At 43.0% G+C, this 25,199-nt stretch overlaps 1 protein-coding gene across 1 annotated transcript in view; it reads left to right on the forward strand.

Annotated features, from left to right (window-relative positions):
- Nucleotides 1-10,408: 10,408 nt before the first annotated feature.
- HSD17B2 (hydroxysteroid 17-beta dehydrogenase 2) overlaps nucleotides 10,409-25,199 on the forward strand; it is a 73,032-nt gene continuing 58,241 nt past the window's right edge. Inside the window, exon 1 of the mRNA XM_012466160.3 lies at nucleotides 10,409-10,875. Coding sequence (XP_012321583.1) covers nucleotides 10,611-10,875 — 265 coding nt within the window. The 5' untranslated portion in view covers nucleotides 10,409-10,610. The remainder of the gene's footprint in view (nucleotides 10,876-25,199) is intronic.

Below are 25,199 nucleotides of genomic sequence, written 5' to 3' on the forward strand. Positions count from 1 at the left end.
CCACTAGCCAGATTAATAAAAAAGAAAAGAGAGAATAATCAAATACACGCAATAAAAAATGATAAAGGGGATATCACCACAGATTCCACAGAAATACAAACCATCATCAGAGATTATTACAAACATCTCTATGCACATAAACTAGTAAATCTGAAAGAAATGGATAAATTCCTGGACACTTGCACCCTCCCAAGCCTAAACCAGGAAGAAGCCAAAACCTTGAATAGACTAATAACAAGGTCTGAAGTTGAGGCAGCAATTAATAGCCTACCACCCAAAAAAAGCCCAGGTCCAGACAGATTCACAGCCGAATTCTACCAGACATAGAAAGAGGAGCTGATATCATTCCTTATGAAACTATTCCAAACAATCCAAAAAGAGGGAATCCTTCCCAAATCATTTTGTGAGACCAACATCATCCTGATACCAAAACCTGGCAGAGACTCAGCAAGAAAAGAAAACTTCGGGCCAATATCCATGATGAACATAGATGCAAAAATCTTCAATAAAATACTGGCAAACTGACTGCAACAGCACATCAAAAAGCTTATCTACCATGATCAAGTAGACTTCATGCCCAGGATGCAAGGCTGGTTCAACATATGTAAGTCTATATATGTAATTCACCACATAAACAGAACCAAAGACAAAAAGCACATGATTATCTCAATTGATGCAGAGAAGGCCTTTGACAAAATTCAACAGCGCTTTATGTTAAAAACCCTCAATAAAGTAGGTATTGATGGAACATATCTCAAAATAATAAAAGCTATTTATGACAAACTAACAGCCAATATCATACTGAATGGGCAAAAACTGGAAGCATTCCCTTTGAAATCTGGCACTCAACAAGGATGCCCTCTCTCACCACTCCTATTTGATATAGTATTGGAATTTCTAGCCAGAGCAATCAGGCAAGAAAAAGAAATAAAGGGTATTCCGTTATGAAAGAAGGAAGTCAAATTGTCTCTTTTTGCAGATGACATGATTATATATCTTGAAGACCCCATCGTCTCAACCCAAAATCTCCTTAAACTGATAAGCAACTTCAGCAAAGTCTTGGGATACAAAATCAATGTGCAAAAATCACAAGCATTCCTATACACCAATAACAGACTTAAAGAGAGCCACATCAAGAATGAACTGTCATTTACAATTGCTACAAAGAGAATAAAATACCTGGGAATACAACTAACAAAGGATGTAAAGGACCTCTTCAAGGAGAACCACTGCTCAACGAAATAAGAGAGGACACAAACAGATGGAGAAACATTCCATGTTCATGGTTAGGAAGAATCATCAATATCGTGAAAATAGCCATACTACCCAAAGTAATTTACAGATTCAATGCAATCCCCTTCAAGCTACCAATGACCTTCTTCACAGAACTGGAAAAAACCACCTTAAACTTCATATGGAACCAAAAGAGAGCCCGCATAGCCAAGTTAATTCTAAACAAATAAAAACCAAAAACCAAAAAACAAAAGAACAAAGTGGGAGGCATCACACTACTGGACTTCAAACTATATTACAAGGCTACAGTAATCAAAACAGCATGATACTGGTACCAAAACAGAGATATAGACCAATGGAACAGAACGGAGGCCTCGGAGGCAACACCACACATCTACAACCATCCAATCTTTGACAAACCTGACAAAAACAAGCAATGGGGAAAGTAGTCCCTGTTTAATAAATGGTGTTGGGAAAACTGACTAGCCATGTGCATAAAGCAGAAACTCGACCCCTTCCTGATACCTTTCACTAAAATTAACTCCAGATGGATTAAAGACTTAAACATAAGACCTAACATCATAAAAACCCTAGAAGAAAACCTAGGCAAAACCATTCAGGACATAGCCATAGGCAAGGACTTCATGACTAAAACACCAAAAGCATTGGCAACAAAAGCCAAAATAGACAAATGGGACCTAATCAAACTCCACAGCTTCTGCACAGCAAAAGAAACAGTCATTAGAGTGAATCGGCAACCAACAGAATGGGAAAAAATTTTTGCAATTTACCCATCTGACAAAGGGCTGATATCCAAAATCTACAAAGCACTAGAACAGATTTACAAGAAAAAAACAAGCCCATTCAAAAGTGGGCAAAGGACATGAACAGACACTTTACAAAATAAGACATACATGAGGCCAACAAACATATGAAAAATTCTCATCATCACTGGTCATTAGAGAAATGCAAATCAAAACTACATTGAGATACCATCTCCACCAGTTAGAATGGTGATCATTAAAAAATCTGGAGACAACAGATGCTGGAGAGGATGTGGAGAAATAGGAACACTTTTACACTGTTGGTGGGAGTGTAAATTAGTTCAACCATTGTGGAAGACAGTGTGGCAATTCCTCAAGGACCTAGAAATAGAAATTCCATTTGACCCAGCAATCCCATTACTGGGTATATATCCAAAGGACTATAAATCGTTCCACTATAAGGACACATGCACACGAATGTTCATTGCAGCACTGTTTACAATAGCAAAGACCTAGAACCAACCCAAATGTCCATCGATGATAGACTGGACAGGGAAAATGTGGTATATATACACCATGGAATACTATGCAGCCATCAAAAATGATGAGTTTGTGTCCTTTGTAGGGACATGGATGAACCTGGAAACCATCATTCTCAGCAAACTGACACACGAACAGAAAATCAAACACCTCATGTTCTCACTCATAGGTGGGTGTTGAACAATGAGAACACGTGGACACAGGGAGGGGAGCATCACACACCGGGGTCTGTCAGGGGGAAATAGGGGAGGGACAGCAGGGGGTGGGGAGCTGGGGAGAGATTGCATGGGGAGAAATGCCAGATGTAGGTGATGGGGAGGAAGGCAGCACATCACACTGCCATGTGTGTACCTATGCAACAATCTTGCATGTTCTTCACATGTACCCCAAAACCTAAAATGCAATAAAAAAAAAGAAACTTAGGAGAGAGAGAGAGAGAGAAATACTGGGACACATGGGCAGACATATTTTTATATACGTTGATCTCTTAATGTATTTAGGAGAAGTAAAGTTGTGTAGATGGAGAATCATTGTCAATATTCAAGTGAATAAATTAAAATAGAGCTCGGGGATCTTTCAATCTGTTTTTTACTAACAGAATTCACTGATTCACTGTGCATGAAACACAAGGACAATGCATGCAGGAGCATGCCTTACTCCTCACGCACGTGCAAGCCTCAAGGACAAAGAGGGGTCTGTATCTCTATCTATTGGCCCAGAATAAACATTTAGTAAATAATTGATGAATCAGGGAGTGGACTAAAAGCCAATCATCCGATAAATCTGTTACTGTTTAATTTCAGTAGATTGTCTCACCCTACCCTCACTGCTTCATTCTTGGATTTACAATCATAAGTGGCAGATAAAGGCAAAGTTGGCTTAGGAGTGATCTCCACAAACAGAAAGGTCATAGGAAGGGTAAACAACATGCAAGTCAGGATGATTTCTGACGCATTGGTCTGGAGGAGGTTCCTGAAGTCAAGTGTTATTGAATGAGAACTCTGGACCAGACACTGTACTTAACATTTGACCAGTGTGTACCTCACATGACCTTCCTAAGGACACAATGAGGGAGAAACTATTAATATTATTCCCAGTTTACAGACTGCAAAGCCCAAGGAGATGCTTAGCAACTGGGCTTCAGAGCCATAAAAGAGCAAGGAGGGAACCCACATCCACCTCCAACAGCCTTCCTCTGGTCCGGCAGCTGGGAGTAGGCCTCCTTGTTGGAAGTGGACTGACTGGTTTACTCACTGGCAGTGCATGTGTGTGCACAAACACATGCAAACACATACACACATGCACACACATCCCTACACACAGATACAGAGAGATACACTACACATCTACATATATACACATGCACACACACACATATACCTACACAGACACAGAGATACATGTATACATCTACATATACACACATACCTACACACAGATACAGAGAGACACACACACATCTATGTATATACACACATGCACATATACACATATACCTGCACACAGATACAGAGATGTGCCCATCTATATATATACATATGTGCACATACACCTACACACAGATACAGAGATGCACACATCCATATATGTATATATACACACACATGCACATATACACAGATACAGAGATGTACACATCTATCTATATATATATACACATGCACATACAGATACAGAGATGTACACATCTATATATATACACACATATGCACATACCCACCTATACCTACACACAGATACAGAGATGTACACACCTATATATATGCACACACATGTACATACACACATATACCTACACACAGATAGAGATGTACCCATACACACACACATATACACATGCACACACATACATATACCTACACACAGATACAGAGATGTACACATCTATATATATATATGTATACACATGCACACACACATATACCTACACACAGATACAGAAAGATACATGTACACATCTACATGCATATACACATACACACATACAGCTACACACAGAGATATATGCATCTACATATATACACACATGCACAGACATATACTGACACAGTTACAGAGACAGACATATCTACAATATACATACAAACATGCACATAATACACATATATTCACCCCAGGACACATATGAATATACAGATATACCTGGGCACATGCACATCCACACACCTATGCATGTATGCACATGTACAACACCCCTACACATATCTACACATGCATGTGCACACACTCACACACGCACCCACATATGAATGGAGACACCCCCACACGCTCTTCACATGCTCCCCACACCCCACACTTACACCCAGTGATACACACCTCTACACATGTTCACATAAACATACATGTACACATGTACACACACACCAACATACCCACATATCTATGCATACATACACATATACACTCCCACACACACACAGACATATACAGGTACACCTACACACATATACACCTGTACACATGTACACACATACAGGTATGTACACATATACACACCCCAAGACAGACAGACACACACATGCACACACACATCACTCTCCAAAAGCCCTGGTTACATACCAAATTAAAATGCAAAGTACCATCTGATCTCATAGTGAGGCATTTGTCACAATGAATGAACCAATACTGATAAACTCTTATTATCTAAAGTCTATACTGTATTCGGATTTCCTAGGTTTTTACCTGATGTCTCTTTTCTGTCCCAGGTTCCCACATTACATTTAGTCATCACCTCTCCTTGGGCTTTTTTTGGCTGTGCCTGTTTCTCAGAATTTCCTTGTTTTTTGATGACCTTGACCCAATACTTGTTGGGTATTTTGTAGAATGTTCTGCGATGATAAAGGTGCCATTTTTATCACATCGTACTATCAACATGATTTGCCATTGCTGACCTTCCCTACCTGGCTGAGGTAGTGTTACTCAGGTTTGTCTTTGGTAAAGATGCTTGCTTTCTCTGTTTTCATACTGCACTCTGGAAGAAAGTTACCATGTGTAGCTCAAACTGAATTGAGAGTTACACTCCAAGTCCTTGAGGCAAAAAGGTTTATGTCCATTATTTAGAATCCTTCAGCATGTGAGATTTGTCTCTTCTCATCCACTGAGCTGATCATGTATTTGTATCACTATGGATGAATGAATATTTACTTATATTTTGGATAATTTCTCCACATGTGTATGAAATTTTACTATAAAAAATTAAAGTGACACAGAAACTATAAAAAGTGGAATTTTATTTGACAACAAACACCGTGACAATCAATAATAGGTCACTTTTGTTAAAAAAGCAAATAAGTCTTTGGTCACATAAGCAAAAATATAGCTTCAAGGCTAGGAGAGGTGATAATCTTATTCTATTCTATGTTCTTTGCACTGTACTGAAAATATTGTGCCCAGTTCCAGGCCTAATCTTTCAGGGGAGATGTAAGTAATTGAATGCCATTCTAAGAAGCAGCTGAAGATCCTTGAAACACTATACGAAAAAAAAAGAGGTCTGACTTACTTGGAATTTGTGATAATCGAGGAGTTTAGACATCTTTACCACATACTATTTCAAAGACAGAAAAAAGACATGGTACAGCCCCAACTTCTAGTCATCTTCTCTTGGTTTCTCCACCCTGCCCACTGTATGAAATAGATAAATATATAATACATGATATTTGCACAATCACAAACACTTAGAAAGTTAGTTATCACCCTAATGCTCAAAAAGCAAAAAAAAAAAAAAAAAAAAAAATAGACAAACAAAAAAACTCATGTTACCAACAAGATCTCTGTGATTTCCCTGAGATGATCTGTTACGGCTTGTACCACCTTGTCTATATCCTGAACTTTCGGTCACTATGACATCCACACACAGTCATTCTCTGCTTGGCAAATCATGCCATCATTATGCAACCCTCACCATAGCAAAATGTTCTTCAGTTATATAACAGTGTGATTTTAAAAACGTTTGCGCTCTGAAATATCTTTCAAATATCTGAAAGATAGAGAACAAGACATTCTCTGACTCCACGTGGAGAGGGAAGACAAATGTCAAGATGAATTTGGCCTAGAGGAGAATGTTCTAATATCCCGAGCAACTTTGAACGGGAAAATCAGCCTTCAGAGGCAGTGAGGTGCCTGTTCTCAGAGATGCTCTGGCAATAGACAAGATGACCACTTGGTGGGGATGTTACAGAGACAATCCCCATTTTAGATGGGAAGTTCCTTCTTCAACTTCTAAACTCAAGATCCACGGATTCTAAGAAAGAGTACGTTGGAGGATTCTCAGCATTTTTTTTTTCCCACGTTGGGCAATCGTTTCTTTTGGGTAAGATGTTTTGTTTTCAGAAGGCAATTTCAAAAAGGCCCCTCTGCTGGTAGTAGGAAATGGCACAATGACCCACTGGCATCAATAGCAAGAATAAGCTGGTCCAATTGGCACCTTTTCCCTGGAAGGCTGAGAGCCAACTTGCCAGAAATGGGACACTAGTCAAGCCATGATGGCCTCGAGAATAGCTTCAGGACACAATGGCAAGGACAAATAAGGGACATGATTTAGCTCAGTAGGATGGAGAACATCATCATTCAATGGTAGCTTTCAGCTGGACTGACCCTGAGGTTAGGATGAGGACATTCAGGGCTCATAAAGGATTTGGCTCATTCTCACCTGGAGAGTCTAGCATTCCATATGTTCCCCTACTGGTAAACAGCCTTCTTTTCTACCACCTTGCACCCCCACTAGTCCCTGCTCCTGCAGCAGGCATCCTGGAAGCACTGGGTCCTCAACTCTGCAAGGCCAGGAACTGGGTCTATAGTATTCACTGCTGAATCCCTCCACAGCTGGCACAGAAGTAGCCACCTAGAAGGCTCTAAATAGAGATGTGTTCCTTCCTATCTTCATCCCACAAATATTAATTATGTATATGTGATGTGTCAGGCACTGGACTGGGCATTTGGTGAACAGTAAAGGAAAAACAATAAACAGATAAGGTTCCTGCCCTCAAGAAGTTTATGGTCTAGTAGGGGAGATGGAAAATATTCTTAGAATGAGCAAAGGAAATATATAATTGTGGATTGAGCTAAGTGCAATTAAGGAAATGAATAAGGTGGGCTGATAGAAGATGTTCAGGTTGGGTGACAGGAGGTGATGTTTAAGCAGATATCTGAAGGATGACAAGGGAAACAGCTGTGTGCTGAACCGAAAGAAGAAATAAATGAGTGAGGAGGTGACTGGCCAGAACCTCTCTCTCAGCCCAGAAGAAAAAGGCTAAGAAGCAGTGGGTACTCCCGACAATGAGAAAGGTGCCTGCCATCTAGGCGTGCCTGTCAGTGCCAGGGACAATGCAGGAACGATGCCATTCACTTTTCAAAACAGCCCTTGGAAGCAGGACTCCTCCTACCCCCATTTCATAGGGGGGAAACTGAGGCTTAGGAAGGGCAGGTAACTTGCCCCATGCCTCACAGCTAAGCCAGGATTTGAACTCAAGTTAAAAGGCTGTGACACTTGAAAGCTCATGTTCTTAATGCTGTCCAGCACCTTCATCATCAGGGCTCAGGGAGCATCCTTCTTGGGACTTCTGTGTGGCCTGAGGGTGGCTTTGGCTCACAAATTCTTGAGCAAAAGAATCTGTACACTGGAGGATTCTCAGCATTTTTTTTTTTTTTTTTTTGGTCAGATTGGGCGATCCTTCCTTTAGGGTAGGATGTTTTGTTTTCAGAAGGCAATTTCAAAATGGTCCCTCTGCTGGTAGTAGGAAATAGCATATTGGGAGCCCCAGGACAGAGCAAGTCTGGTAAGTCACAGGGGCTGCCTCCTGGAGAAAAGTCACCTCCTTTCAGGTGCGCATGCACTTGGTAGGAAACCTGCACAGGTGTTTGGTCCAGCCCAGATGTGGGAGCCACTGACAAAATACCAAGACTCTCAGCAAAGAGTCACAACTAGTCCTGCCTTCCCACCTGGAAGTTATTTTTGGACCAGAGCTAACAGCCAGGATGTTCCGCGCTGGTGAGGCCACCAGGATTGTGAGAGGCGCTCTGGGGCTCAGATGGCACCCAGGGAGGAATGGGGTCTGTGGAGGCAGGGGAGAGTTCAGGGCTAGCCAAAGACAATTCCAGATCCCCACCCCGAAGCTTCCCGGCCAGGAGCTGGTAACATCTCCTTGACTCAAATGTTTATGTGTCTGGGAGGGCAGACAAGAGTTGCCATCACTCCACGTAGACCCTCATAACTGCCTTGTTCTCCAGCCCCACAACACCACAGCACAGTAATGGTTCCCGACACTGCTTCCCACCCCTTCTCCTTTGGGTCTTGAGTTGGCTGTCAGGCCAGGTGGGCTCTGCCTCACCTCCCTTTACAGGGGATATGGGGCTGGGTCCGTTCCTTCCCAAGACGTGCCTCCCCAACATCATCCACAAAAGGCATTCTCTCCCCTCCTCTTCCTGCCCCTCGTTTAACTCCAGCAAATGTTTTGGGACAAGTCTTTATTCCAATGGACACTTTGTTTTACAAGGCTTCCTCTTATTCTTCATTCTCCTCCTGTTTAAAAAAGCATGAATCACTAGCATTTATGAGGTTCCTTGTACTGTTCCAGGCAGGATATGATATTATTTTATAGGTGAAGGGATGAAGGTCTAGGGAGCTGAAGTGACCCACCCAAGACTACATAATTATTAAGTGGTGGAGCTAAGATTAGATTTGAATACAGGGAAACTGACCTCAAATAGACAATGTTTCTCTCCAGCTTTGTCAACCCCCAACCTTCATCAGAACACTGCCTCCCTCCAGCTGGGCACGTGGCCCACGTGGGACACACCTTGAGCCCAGGTGCTGTGCCTCCCTTGGGCTCAGCACTGGTCAGTGGTGCTGCAACTGCAGAGTGCTGGCTTTTAAGCCACTTGTGAGTAAGGGACTTATTTTTTCCCAACCTCAGTTTTTCTCTCTGTAAACTGACCATAATAATAATACCCACCTCAAAGGGTTTTATAAGGTTGAAATGGGGTGAAAGTAGGAAAGAGCTAGCACATAATGTACTAATTTTTTTTTTTAATTCTTTGCCTAAAGCAGGCAGTGGAATAGAGTGCTTAAGAGCATAAAGCTCTGAGATCAGGCTATAAGACTCCACTGCTGTGTGATCTTGACTAAGTCTCTTATCCTCTCTGTGCCCTAGTTTTCTCACCTGTACAATTACTATAATACTAGAACCAACTTCATAAGGATATTATATTCAAGGAGAATGAGGCAAGTCCCAGTGAATGGAGGCTGGCATAGAATATGCTCGCAATAAAGAGAACGAACAAATGAGCAGCTACACACAGCCTCTGCCACAAACAAGTACCGACAGATATTAGCCGCTATTAGTTAATTGTCATTATTATCTCTCCCTGGCAGGTTTCCCCTCTGGCAAGACCAAAGCACTTTCCTCTGCCAAGGAATACCTTCCTCTACTTCCATAGTCCCTCTCCATCCAGCCCTTCAGCCTGCCTCAGTTGGGATTTGTAGGAGTCCTGAAGCCATGCACCAGATCAGAGATGCCTTCTCTTCCAGAATCTATTTTCCAAACTTCATCGATTGCCTGATTTACACACACACACACACACACACACACACACACTCTCTCACTCCTGAGTCAGAAAAAGGACTCAACACCCAGACACACTGCAGGCTCTTGAAGAAGACAGTATTTTCCTGTCAGCTAGAGGATTTTCCTGTTGTTCTCCGTGCAGTTCGAATTCTGTCAATTATTATCCAATTAGTCATCTCTCCAGAGGTGGACTGTCAAAAAAAAAAAAATAGAAGATGTTTGTGGGTGAGTACGTGCACGTGTTGTGTGTGCAGGGGGTGGGGAGGGGGGAGAGCGGTCAAATAGGAAGTGCCTTGGTATTTATGTTGAAGTGCACACTGGTTTAAACTGCCCACTGGGAATATGTGCCTGTATGATTATGCTTAATCTATGCTCAGTTGAAAGGGGCTGGGGCTGCTTTCTCCCCTCCCTTCTTGCCTCTCTGTTCATATAACTCAGGCTGCCTCCAGCCAGCCTTTGCCCACTAGACTCACTGGTCCTGAACACTTGAAGGTGCAGCAAGTCGCTGAGAATGAGCACTTTTTTCTCGGAGACAACATGGATCTGCCTGGCTATCCCCACGGTACTGTGTGGGACAGTTCTTTGCAAATACAAGAAGAGCCCGAGGCCGGTGCCGAGCTGGATGATCTGCCTGGCAGGCCTCTGTGCAGTCTGCCTGCTCATCCTGTCCCCTTTTTGGGGCTTGATCCTCTTCTCTCTGTCGTGTTTCCTCATGTATACTTACTTATCTGGCCAAGAGTTGTTACCTGTGGATCAAAAGGCAGTCCTGGTGACAGGTAAGCAGATGGCGGCGCTGCAATTTTCACCGACAGCAGGATCTGAAACTTGCTTTGCCTGAGCCGGACTTGGTCAAATCAGGCTTAAAAATAAAATACTTGGCATGGAGTAAATGAAAACCCTCGCCCAAGTGTTTTTTATGACATTGTTTTGGTTCCGTTTTTTTCCAGGAGGTGCATTTGAAGGGGCTGGTAGTGGGAGGGAAGGAGAGGATGAAGTGCACCCAGGCGATGATTTTTGTTAATTTCCCAGGAATAAATATTAATAGGCAAAATGGCAATATTTCATGTGTTCTTTTGTACCTAGGAATGTCCCATAGATTTTTTTTCTTAGGTTTAAATGGAGTTTTGTTCTGAGATCAATGTTTGGCCAGGTTCTCCACCTGGATTCTTCTTCCCTAGGTATGGAAGAAAGCGTACAAGTCCGGTTCTACTGGTCCCTGGCTGTTTCGAAATATTGAAGGATTCACTTACCTGAGCTGGAGATTTGCAGTTTGCTTGGCTGCTGTCAAGAACCTTGTGTTCTGTCTGAACCGTTTCTCTTTAAGTCATTAGACCTCTGATGTTTCTTAATTGGATCAAGCTGGCAGTGTGTCCAACATTCAGTTGCCTGTTAGCTGAGCTGCCAGTTTGTGTGTGTGTGTGTGTTTGTATGTGTGTGTGTGTGTGTGTGTGTGTGTGTGTGTGTGTATTTCCCTACTGCAAGTGTGAGACCAAATTAAATTCCTTTGAGTTGTAAAACTGGTTTGTTCGGTTATGGAGTTTAAGCTTGGATAGGGCTCTAATTAGGATTACCCAGAGTTATCCTAACCCAGAAAGCGCTGCCAACTTAAAAAAAAAATCGACTGTGGAATCATTTGTGGGAGATCATCAGCCCTCTGACTATGATCCTCAGGGTGAAGGCAAGAATGGGATGTGGTTGTAAGAAAATCAGGAGTTTTGACAATTTACAGAGAAACAGAATATGTTATTGGGTTAAAGTAAAATGCTTTCTTGAAACAAAATGCAAGTTAGCGCTTGCTGGGTTTGAAGTGCCACAGAAAATGAGCTTCTTTAAATTAACTTTCGAAAGTTTAAAGGGAGAAAATTCAGGCAATGAAATGTTTATCTGCAAGCACGTCTGGTGTCACCCAAATGATGTTTCTGGGAGGCTGGCTGGGTTTACCACTTTTTTTAGTAGAACTCTCAAATGGCTTTGTGGCTTGGTAAAAATTTTAAGAGAGTCTCAATTGTCCTGTTCTGTGTCCTGTTCTGTTATGGAACCTTAGGATGGACTCAGGCAAACCACAGGACAGCTGAGAAAATGGGAATCCCTTCTTGCTTGTTTTTCTTGTCAACATTCCTTATCCTCTGCGTTTCAAGGTGCAGGCGTAAATTCATGCTCACAAAATATGCACCCAACTCAGTGAGCCCACATCGGCCATGGAAAGGTGTCCTATTTAGTGTCGAGTGAGGATGATTGAATCAATTAGGCAACTCAAGCTCGAGGACTAATCCCTACATGAAATGCTTAGCAATTAAGAAAGCTTAGAATTAAAATGAGCACTACATATATTTAAGGATGACCGAAATGTCATTTTCACATTCTGTCTCATTTTCAAGTTCCCCATCATTTTTATGAGGGAGGCTATGGGCTCATAACATTCTACAGAAAATTTCAAGACCTTTGTATGGAATCGAGAAATTTAAAATGAATTCATTTTGTTAAACCAGAACTCGTGAAAGAATGAGAAACCACGCTGAGTTTGGAATACTTTTGTTTCATGTTGGCTTATGATAACACAGATTAGTACATATTTTGATGGAGCAGTACTGGAGAAAAAGTGGCAGTGTGTATCAAAAGCTATAAACACTGTTCCTTTATCTGATAATTCGAGTCTTGGAAATTTCTTTTAAAGGTATGATCTGACATAGGAAAAAAAGAGTAGAAGCAAAAACAAAACGGCACGTTCAACACAATCTTATTACTTAATAAGATTAATATTAAACATCAAAAGCAGCCAAAAGGGTGATAATATATGGTACATCCTCTGGGTATAACAATGTGCAACCATTAAAAATGACAGCCACGAGAACTGTGTTACATGAAAACCGCTTGGGCCAATGGCAAACACACGGGAAACCCCAGGGTTGAAGCAGGACTGCAGCCACGTCAAATGCGTGGCTCCCTGGGCTGCGAGAAAAGCTGCGAGAAAAGCTGGAAGAAAACAGTTTGTATATGGTTGGACTAGTGTACTGGAAATAGTTTCTAAATGAAAGGACATCGTTTATAAAGGACATAGTTGGTAAATGACTGGATTAGAGTATTTGGGTGTTTTTTTCTCCCCTTGATTTCACATTTCTCTATTGTCATTACATTACTCATATAATAAAAATACTTAAAAGAGAACATTCAATAACTAAAGTTCTTTTTAGTTTAAATTTAATTATGGACCCAGGCGAGAGGCAATTACAAAGACAAGTTCAAAAATAACCTTTTTCTCTCGGCTTTGAGCCCTTTATTTTATTTTGCTAAGATATTCAAAGGTCTTTTGCCCAGAGACGATATAATTATAGTAAGAAAAAGTAAGCAAGCATAGAGTGTTTGAATACATATTTGTCTTCAAGATGCCTGAAGTCAGAGTGGCCATTCGAAGTTTTTAAATGTATGCGTGATGCATTTTATTTTATTATTTTATTTTATTTTATTTTTTGAGATGCAGTCCCTCTCTGTTGCCTAGGCTGGAGTGCAGTGGCATGATCTCAGCTCACTGCAACCTCTACCTCCCAGGTTCAAGTGATTCTCCTGCCTCAGCCTCCCAAGTACCTGGGATTACAGGCACCTACCACCACACCTGGATAATTTTTATATTTTCAGTAGAGACGGAGTTGTGTCATGCATTTTAAATGTATAACTGTAAAATGAACAAAGAGCAGACTAGTGTGATTGTAATAACATCTCAACCACAGCATAGTGGGAAAAAGTTTGAAGACAGACAGGCTTGGGTTTGAATCCTACACCTCCCTTGCCTTAGGCTGGGTCCCAAGAGGTGGTGGTTTCTGCAAGGATTTGTGCAAAAGATTTATTACCAGGGTTTCCAGAGAAGATGGACAGGGAAAAGGAAGAGGCCGGGCAAGGGTGCGACATTGAGAAGTCCTCTGAAGGTCACTTGGGATTAATCACCCCAGGTAGATGTGGGGTAGTGTGCCTCACACATCAGAGCTGTGCCGACTGGGCCCTGGAGAGCGGTAGTCTTTATGCCTTCCCACCTGTCAATCATTAGTTAAGAGCAGCCACCCCTGGTTCCCCTTGATGGTGGGTTGGAGGGAGACTTAACTCCATGTACTTCTGGTACCACATGGACACTGACTGGCAAATGAGTTCTGGCCTACTGGGTGTCCTTTGGGTAAAGAGTCGCAGCTGCTGGCTGTGGGGAGTCAAAGTGCACCAGAGACTGAGGCATGCAAACATGGAAGGGTTCTGGGGGAACAGGACCTTATCTGCTCCAACTGTATTACAAGCTGTATGGACAGCTGTGTAAACTTTGGTGCTCAGTTTTGGACTTTGGAACTTCTGTTTTCTCCTTTGTAAATGAAAAATGATACACACACACACACACACACACACACACAGACAGGCCTACATACCTTATACTACTACAGGTGGAGTTAGCAGATAGCAGATGAGAGAGAGAGAGAGAGAGAGAGAGAGAGAGAGAGAGAGAGAGAGAGTGTGTGACTGTATTGGGGTGGTGAGGGGAAAGCTTGAGCAGTTAGGAAGAACATGAAGGAACAAAAAGAACAAGAGAGAAGCAGCACTCATTTATTCATTCAGTACCTACTCATTGAGGGCCCAGTACGTGCCATGCATTTTCCAGAAGCAAAGGAGGAAGAAAATGTTAAGACCATGCAATTATTGCCAAGTGATGGGACCAAAATTTCTACTTTTCTTTGACCTTGGATGCACATTCACTGGAGTTCCTTCCCCCTCCTCTGAGGTTATGCATTGTCCTTCTCAGCCTACCTCTAAGTTTGGTAGGAGATGCACAAGTAACTTTAATTTTCTATCCTCTGGCCTTTTATCCTGCCCCCTCCAGTCTTTCTCAACCATCTGAAATACTGAGTACTGATTCAGCATCTACTGTGCACAGGGCAGACACCTCGGGGCTTCATGGACCACTGGGGAAGACATGGCCACACCTAACTGTGGCTGTGTGATGGGGCAGAGAAGAAACATCTTTTGTGGTTAGTTCCCAAAGTGGATCCCAGTTGGGCATAGATCTTGTGTGTGGGGCTGGGGAAAGCTTGACAAAAACGAGGGACCTCGTTAAGGATCTAAAAGTAGCTTTCCAGAGGGAAAGTGGGAAGGTATTCTCGCCTAATTGGCTAAGTAGCTACTATGAATGCAGCTAGCACTCAGTGAAGCTTCCTGCATTAGATAATTTTTATTTGAAATTTTCAAAACTGAATACACTGGAGGATGGATCTAGGAGAAGAAGTGAGATCTGTTTTCATTGAAAACATTTTATGCTCCCTTCTTGCAATTATTAAATAGTCCAGCTAAGGTTCTCAAGTTGAATACCACCTGTATCATCTTGGGATTTGGACTCCTTTGGATTTCACGTTAGATTATTTAGATGGATAAACATCGGTAGTGGACCAAGAGACTAAGACAAATAACATCTCTGTGCTCTGAGCTTTACATGCATTTTATATTTGATTCTCACAACCCTAATAACTTACATTTGTAAACAAGGAAATGTGTCCAAAGTCACTGAGATCCTAAGTAGCACAGATTGGAGTAAATCCAGATCAGATCCATCTCTCACCAAAAGCCATCCTCTTAACCACTGTCATTAGAAGTGTGTGTTAGATCCATAGTTGGTATTAGCCCACAAAGGTTACCCAGGATATAAAACGTGTCCACTGAATCCACAATGTCTATTATGTGCCCACGACTCTGCTTAATACACAGCTTGGAAATTGATTGGGTGTAGAAGATGCTTATGAGGGATGATGAAATAAGGGTACCATAGACAGGGATAGGGATGATTGCAGAGGGTGATGATTTGAGAAATACCGTGTGCTAAGTTTGACTTCGGAACTGAGTCTGAAGGGTAGTTCAAGCGAACTGTCACTGGAAGTTGAAAATAATGAAATAGAACTTGGTTAGGTTTGTAGATAGATGCTGGAGAAGCATGAGCAACGAAGTGATGGTTGATGTTGAAAGGATGGTCCTTCATGGGCCTATAATCCAGTCTACCAGACGCTTTTACATCAGCAAATGTCCCCGCGTATCATGCGGTTTTAATTTTACCTTTACCTACTACAGGGAAACATAAAAGGTACTGCGCTTTTTATACGTCTCTGTAGTAGGTAAAGATAAAACTAAAACCGCATGATACATGGGGACATTTGCTGATGTAAAAAGCGGGCACATAATTTTGTGAAAGTTTGAACAGTGATTGCATCAGGTGTTATAGATGGAGTGTTTTGACTGGGGAATATTCCGATGGCATGGAAATCCACCCCAACTATACTGCAAGCTGCTTGTAGGCAGGAACCAAGTCTCTGTTTTGACTGGGGAATATTCTGATGGCATGGAAATCCACCCCAACTCTACTGCAAGCTGCTTGTAGGCAGGAACCAAGTCTCTGTTTTGACTGGGGAATATTCTGATGGCATGGAAATCCACCCCAACTATACTGCAAGCTGCTTGTAGGCAGGAACCAAGTCTCTGTTTATGACCATGTGCCTCTTCTCAGTCTCTGAGTATGTTAGGCCTAACACAATGTTAATGAGTGAATGAGCCATGAGTGAACTAACCGTGTGGGTCAAATGTCCTCTCCTTTTCATGGCCAGTAGTTGGACACAATAGGATTGTCCCAATCTGCCTACTCTCTTAGGTACTTAACTTTGCTGTTCTTTTTGCTGGGGTCATTTGCATAGAAAGGGCAGAGTGACATGGCCGAGCTGTTGGAAGCTCCTTTGTTCCGTAGTGACTTAATTGTTGGCTTGCTCTGGTCCAGGCTTCGTGCTGACTTAGTTCTACATGTGCTACTGCTTACCCAGGATGTGGCACTATTGGACATCCAATGGCTTCCACCAGGCTGCTGAAACTGCTCTCTCAGGATCACTGGTGTCCTTCTAATCACCAGAGCTTGACTTCTGCTCCAGCATTGCTGATCATATTTTCCTTCTTCTCATGGCCTAGTTAGCCTTGCAGGATACTGCATTTCCATCCTTCTCCCCATTTCTGTGTCCTTGACTCCTCCAGGTTCTTCTTCCTATCCTTCCTCTGAGGTAATCTCTGACTCTGTCCTTACTTCACCTTCTTATTTGGCTGCATTTGTAGCCAAAGTCATACCTGCTCCCGTGGTATTAATTATCTCCTCTGTGTGAGGCTTGGCAAATCGCGGTTATGTCTGCCTGACATTCTTATGAACTCCTGACTCATATTTCCAGAATTTTAGCCTTAAACTTTAAATTTGGCATGTTTTGAAAGAAAACAAATTTATCATCTCCTCTCCTGATCTTTTCCCTTTTTTCTTTTTTTTGTCGGGGAGAGTGATGGAGTTTCACTCTGTCACCCGGGTTGGAGTGCAATGGCGTGATCTCAGCTCACTGCAACCCGCACTCCGCAGGTTCAAGCAATTCTCCTGTTTCAGCCTCCCGAGTAGCCAGGATTACAGGCATGCACCACCACGCCCAGTTAATTTGTGTATTTTTTAGTAGACGTGGGGTTTCACCATGTTGACCAGGCTGGTCTTGAACTCCTGATCTCAAGTGATCTGCCTGCCTGGGCCTCCCAGAGTGCCGGGATTATAGGCGTGAGCCACAGAGCCCCGCTTTTTTTCTTACCTTCTCTGGTTCCCCTATTTCCCCTAATTCTGTCTCTTCCACCTTTTTCCCTTTCAACTTCTGCTTATGTCAGCCACTTGCTCTAAGTCCCTTTCCTCCCTTTTTGATGATTTCTTTATTATTCTCTACCTAACCTCCTATATGCCAGCATTCCCTTTACCCTCAAATTCTCTGCATTCTCCTGCAAGTTCTACTTACACTTCCTATGGTAGTTTCATTTGCATGTATGGCTTCTGATACCACCTGTAACAGAATCTCTATATCTTGCCTACACTTGTCTCCTGTACTCTGGACATGTACCCGCCGCTTCCTGAATACCTCCACCTGAAGGTCCCATAGCCGTCATGCCCCAGCCTGCACTACCAACCTTTCCCTAAATCCTGCTATCAGTCCAGTATTCTCTACCCATTTGATGGCTTTATCACCATCCACTCATCTGGCCAAGTCAGAAAGTTCACAGCCATCTGTGAATTCTCCTATCCATCTGCTCAATCAGAAATTTGAGAGTCTTCCTTGACTCTGTCTTCTTTCATTGCCTCACGCATCTAGTTGTTTATTCCTAAGTCAGTGACCTTTTATTACCTCTTGGATCTCTCTCCTCGTTTTCATCCCTACCGCCACTGCCTGTGTTCAACAAGACTTCACTGTTTCTCACTTGGACCCTTGTAATAGTGTCTTGGTTGTTCTCTCTGTCCCTCATTTCTCCATCCTCACCCAGTAGCCAGAATAACTGGTATCCATGAACACTAAGGAACAATTGCACTTGGCCTCAGTGTCTAGAACTTGGCAGAGGGTGGTAATTCCCATAAAAGCTGGAGCACATATCCCCTGACTAGAGAAGGCAGCTGCTTCCTACTTCCAGTCAATTATTCCCACCTTGCCTCTTTTGTGGTATTTCAGAAGACACAGAAAATTGTGGATCTTTGTGTGTAAAAGCTCCCATTTAAAACAAGTTGGCAGTGATTTCTTTCTTATATTTTATTTTAATTATTCATTATTTTTTGAGAAGGAGTCTCGGTCTTGTTACCCAGGCTGGAGTGCAATAGCACGATCACGGCTCACTGCAACCTCCTCTTCCCAGGTTCAAGCAATTCTCCTGCCTCAGCCTCCCAAGTAGCTGGAATTACAGGCATCTGCCACCATGCCTAATTTTGTATTTTTAGTAAAGATGGGCTTTTACCATGTCAGTAAGTCCGGTCTCGAACTCCTGACCTCAGCTGATCCCCGGCCTTGGCCTCCCAAAGTGCTGGGATTACAGGTGTGAGCCACTGTGCCTAGCCTCTTTCTTTTAAACAATCCTATAGGTCAAACGGAACACCTTCTTGTGGCCAGATGTTAGCTTTCAACTTCTGCTTTGGTTCCTGCAGAGAGGAGCAGGTAGAGAATAAACTTTTCTCTTGCTTATGCGGTTGTATCTCTTGGCATCATTTCTGTGGGTTACTTTGCTATCAGGGCCTCTCTCTTCTTACTCAGGCTACCACAGACTCCTTCAAGGAAGGATGAAGGCAGGAAGAAGTTCCTCTTGGGCCAAACTTTTCCCTTGTGGAGCACATAGAGCTCTGAGCCTTCCATGGCACCTCCCATTAGCAAGTGTGGTGTGGGGACCAGGGCTCCCCGGGCAGGATCTGGTCACATGCAAGGGGTCTTCCCTGGCCTGCCCTCCTTGTTATAGGTCACTTGCGATATTGGAGGAACAAAGGTGTGAGGAATGAGCTAAAGTAGCTCATTCAGCTGCTTTAGGATTTATAGAAATCATATAGATAAACTTTATTTCGGACCCAACCATCTCCCAACACCAGAACACCCCTTTCAGGATCATCCCATTTCACCCATTGGTGTGTTTTGAATAACCCCAGCGATAGGGAGTTGACCCCTTATTGGTGGAACTTACTTCATTTTTATACAATGCTAATAGTTGTAAATATCTTTCTTATAATGAACAAAATATTCCTCCCTGGAACTTAACTCTGCTCTTGGAAGTCACATAATCTAATTATTCTTTTGCATGATTGCCCTTGAAACATGTGGACTGCATCATATCAGAGCCAAATCTTCTTTGAACTAAATCTTCTTGTTCCTTTTACCATTCCTCCCATGGCCTAGTTTCCAAATGTTCATCATTCTCTTTAGCCTCCTCTGAACCACTTCCAGTTTCTTGACATTCCTCTGAGCTGTTGACTCAGAGTTAATATCACGTACCACCTTGGTATGAGCAATGCAAACCCAACTGGAACTAAATGAGGTGAAATTAAATCAGAACAAATGCAGGGTTCTTCACCAGATGCCGTTGCTTTGTTTGGTGGTGTCAATCCCCAAACCTCATTTTCCCCTGAGTTCTGAACCAATGGAGAAATGAGGCAGGGGGTTTAAAACATAAATCAGTTCTATTCCTGATAGATGCACTGGAGCACGGGTCTTAGGCATGTGGTGATAACAGTGCACCCAGTCAAGGCAAGGTCAAAAAGTCTCAGGCCTCACCCACAGATGGGGCCTGAACCAGGCTGCTGAGCTTAGCACAGGCATTCTATAGGCTGGGATGCTGGAAGGAAGAGATGACAGTGTCCACGTGACGCCCTGGCCTCTTGGATGTTCTCCTCTCCCTCTCAGTCCTGATCATTTCCTCTGAGTTGTCATTTTGTCATTTGGTTCTCCTGCTAGAGAGAGAAAAGACCTTTGCACCAGGCAAAATGTTCATGTCCAGTTCTTTCTGCCAAACTCACCAATCAGATACTTTGTTTTATTTCCCTGTGGGGAGGTCGGGGAGCCAGAGTGGCCAGGAATGGCACACTGAAAGATCTCTCTCCATATTGCAGACAGCATAGGAAGTGGGGAAGAAGTGTCCCCCTCTCACACTAGGTTCAGAATACCAGCTCTTCTGGGCTGGGCATGGTGGCTCATGTCTGTAATCTCAGCACTTCGGGAGGCCAAGGCAGGCAGATCATCAGAGGTAAGGAGTTCGAGACCAGCCTGGCCAACATGGCAAAACCTCATCTCTACTAAAAACACAAAAATTAGCAGGGAGTGGTGGTGTGCACATGTAATCCCAACTACTCTACTCAGGAGGCTGAGGCAGGAGAATCGCTTGAACCAGGCTGGGTGACAGAGCAAGACTGTCAAAAAAAAAAAAAAGAGACAGAAAAAAAAGAAAACCAACTGTCTAAATAGCAGATGCTGCCTCTAAACACTGCAGCTGGTGTAAAAATGGCCCAGGGAAGTTTGACAGTGAACTTAAATGGGGTCAGTGCTGGGCTATTTACCTCCAGTGAGGCCTCCATCCACCTTAAGCTTCCCTCTTAAGATACACAACATCTAAATGAAGGTATTAGATTACTCACTGGATCCGCACTCGTGAGCAAGCTGCTTCACCTCTCTGAGGTTAATTTTTCTCACATATAAAATGGAATCATGGTTGATATCTCTTCCAAGTATTAAGCAAGATTTCAAATATATATTGCTGCCTGATACATAGTAGCTGCTTCATAAAACATAGTGATTTTTAGCCTTTTCCTATCTTTTCCAGTCCAGTAATTCCCTTGGCAGAGGAGACAAAAGGAAAATAGGTGACGGAGTTCTGCCTTCTGGGCCGTTCATGAACGTGCCTCATCAGCCTTATACAGCAGTGCCCTTCCCTTTGTTCTTTCGCATTCTGACTGTTCCTTGGCTGGCAAACCTTCTTTTTGTAGTATACTTGCTTTGCAAGTCTCAGCTTAACCCAGGTTTTCACTGACCGACGCTTCTCCAGTGTCGAGACCCCTGTCTCTGTGCTGTCTACCTATGATTCTTGCCTTTTGAAGCTTTGACCTCATTCGAGAGCTTCTGCTGGGACCACTCTAGCCTCTGGGGTTTTCTCTCCTGATTCTTCTCAGATCTGATAATTTACCCTGAGTTGCCTTTTCGCTTCTTCTGTTAGAGAGAGTCTTTGGGAGGCGCTGCATTTTGAAGACCTTTGCTCTAGGCAAACTGGTCAGCCGTTGCATTTCCTCCTGAGTCCATTACCTCTTAGGCGGGGAGTGAAGGGTGCTGACTGGGAGCAGGACGTGTGATTGATGTGAGCTGCGGCTGGGGCTGAAGCTGGTTGTTTTCATAGCTCATGTTTTCAGTAACAATGTGCCAGTTGCCTACTCTGCATGCTCAAGATACAGTGTGGAGCAAAGACAGAATAGGGCCCTGCCCTCATGAAGCTTAATTCTAGTGGAGGAAGACATAATGCAAACAAACCAGTGAATGGATAAGAAGATCTCAGCGCTGCAAGACCCCCATGGCCAGGACTGTGGTGCAACTATGCTGCTGAGAGCCACCTTGTATCAAAGGCTTCCTATGTGTCAGGCACTGTAAGGAGAACTTTCCATGCCTAATTTCATTTAATTCTCACAAACATGCCTTATAAGAATATCTTTTGCTTCAGACATGTTGAATTTGACATGCCTTATGAGATAATTTAAAAAAATATTATGAGCCAGGCATAGTGGCTCACGCCTGTAATCCCAGCAGTTTGGGAGGCCGAGGTGAGTGGATCACTTGAGCCCGGGAGTTTGACACCAGCCTGAGCAACATGGTGAAACCCCATCTCTACCAAAAATACAAAAATTAGCCAGGTGTGTTAGCGGGCACCTGCAATCCCCGCTACTCGGGAGGCTGCAGCAGGAGGATAGCTTGAACCTGGGAGTCAGAGGTTGCAGTGAGCTGAGATGGCGTAAGTGTGCACAATAGAAGCAAATGTACACAATATACCCAATACCCATATTCTAGAGTGATCATGGTCTAGATATTGATGAAATAGTTTTTATTATTAACCCCATTCAACGATGAAGAAATTGGGGTTTTCGAGGGTTTATGTAACTAAGGCCAGTTGACAGTAAGTAAGTGGCAGTGCTGAAATTCAAATGCAGGTCTTTTAGCTCAAGGAGATAACAAGCAGCACAGACAGGTAGATGGTGAGTGCGCCCCCTTGAGGGAAAAGGGCAATGGCTGCCAACTTTTCCAGACCTGCTTGGCTGATCCAAGCACCTTCCACATCCAGATAACAAATCTTATGGCAAAGCTGGCTTTCTTTCCTTAGGAAAGAGAGCTCCTTACCCTATAGCACCAGAGAACACGGAAGACTGAAAAGCCAGGAACTTCCTGGGCTCTCCCTCTATAGCAGGGGTGGCTCTTCTCCAGGGCATTCATGAGTGCCCTGTGCTCATGAAGCTCGTTACTGTTTTCCAAATATTCCCAGTCATGCCCGGGGGTTGTTACCTGGCTACCTCTAGATTACTACTTCAGAACCTGCCTGGTATGTTGTTAAAGTATGAAGTTTTGGGAAGAGCTAGAGAAGAAGACAATGGCATAGGAGGGTTTTTAAGAAAAAACTCTGATTACTAGTGTATAAAGGGGATTAGAATCCATTCATTCATTATTCCACCAACATTTATTGAGCACCTCTGTGCCTGGTACTGGGAATACAGTGGCAAACAGCATACATCCATGACATTGAATCAACTTGTAGTGTAGAGGAGCAGGTAGGCAAGAAACCAGGATATTATAAGGCAGTGTAATGTGTGAGAGTTCAAAGAAGTGGACAGAAGGGAGAAGAGGCAAGAGCAGGTAGGAGGCTGGGGCAGAGGCCATGAGTTGGAAGAGCAAGCAGCCAGCTGGAGGGACCTAATGAAGGAAGACTTATAGGACTTGCTGGTTCATTGGACCTAGGCAGAGAAGAAAAGGAGAGACACCCTGCACATTGGACCCTCCCTATCATGGTTCTCATCAATACCCTTTCTAATTCCTCTTTTGGCTGCCTGGCTTTCCAGATGGACTATGAGCACCATGCAGGGAGGCACTCTGGAAATTGCCTTTGTAGCCAATGGCATTACAAAGCATGTGAAAAACATGGTGCCCACAGCAGGCTCAAAGAATAAATACGTAAACAAAGGAATGCAGGGAATGATTCTGAGGGTCTGAGGGTGATCTTTACAATGAAGAGAAACAATAGGCCTTGCGAGACTGAGGCAAAGAAGGCTGTCTTTGAGAAAAATATAATATCTTTTGCTTGTGATACGTTGAATTAGACATGCCAAGGTTGTATTCAGGTGGTGGTGTCCAAATTAAATTGGAGAAATGAGGCTAAAATCCAAGAAACAGCCCAGGATGGAAGATAACATCGGGTTAATCTTCCACATAGGTAGGAAAAATGAAGCTCTGAAAACTTAAAAAGTATCTGAGGGAAGAGTGTAGACAGAGATTAGGACAGGGCACTGGGCAGTGGGGTCCACTCTTACCTATAGAATAGGAGGTAGAAGGGGGACCTGGCTGGTCTAGGGTTCCAAGGTAAATAGTTATGAACAACATCCAATATGGAAGAGAGAGTGAGTGAGAAGAGATGAGAGCTCTGCATTCACTGCCTTGCTGGTACCGATTAGAGAGAATTCTTTCGGGAAAGGGAATAGGAAGGAATCCCAGTACACAAACAGCAAGGAGATGATGTTAGTGGGCAACTCTGAAAATCTGAGAATTTTAGTGGAAAAGGGAAGGAGCAGATGGGGAATTAGCTCCAGGAAACATGAAGACAGAAAGAAGAAATTTGGGGGAAGAGAGAAATTTGGGGAGTGATTTGGAGACCCAGAAGGAAGGATTTGAACAAGAGACATTGGTAGAACAAAAAGGATTGTGATAACTGACGAACTAGCAGGCTGTTGTTTAAGAGGTAAAGAAAAAGTGGACACTACAGCTGTCTCAGCTTTTCTTCTAGTTTGCAAGACTAATATGCAATGCTATTCGTTACAAAGGCAATGTACTTATATAGCAAATCTTCCACTGTTTGTGGTGCCAGTATTGGTTATAGGGTAGTTACATAAGACATGACAATGAACTGCTTATAGTCAGTAGGGTAATTATGAGAATAAAATGATATGAGCATGCCAAATGCTTAGCACTGTGCCTGGCTGCCGAGGACATAACCAGTGAATGCTGCTGTAGGAAATTAGAGAAGACAAAGGACAATACAGTCATCAGAGAATGCATTTTGATGAAAATAATCCTAGCTATTTTCTGGGCTGGAACAGGTAGTCCCATGTTGAGCTTATATCTTTCTGTTCAATTACATGTCTCCTATTTGTGACCCTTTCATATTCCTTATCAGCATTCTCTGTGCATGTTTATTTAATGTACATTTCCCTCTTGAGCAGTTGTTCTTGACTGGGAGCAATTTGGCTACCCAGGGGAACATGTGGCAATTCTGGGGATATTTTTGGTTGTCCAAACCTATAGGGTAGGGAGGAATGTCAACATACTACACGTACTGAGTGTTGAGGCCAGGATGCTATTGAACATCGTATAATGCAAAGGACAGCCCCCGCCACAAAGAAATTACCTGACCTCAAATGTCAATAGCTCTGAGGTTGAGACACTTTGTCCTAGACCAGGGGTTATGTCATTCACGTGTGTCATGGTGTCCCCAAGTGCCAAGTACAAAGCAAGTCACATAAAGATAAAGGGAAATGGAGATT

The sequence above is a fragment of the Aotus nancymaae genome, unplaced genomic scaffold, assembly GCF_030222135.1.
Source record: "Aotus nancymaae isolate 86718 unplaced genomic scaffold, 86718_ANA_hifiasm-v0.15.2.pri h1tg000030l, whole genome shotgun sequence".
NCBI classification, from domain to species: domain Eukaryota; kingdom Metazoa; phylum Chordata; class Mammalia; order Primates; family Aotidae; genus Aotus; species Aotus nancymaae.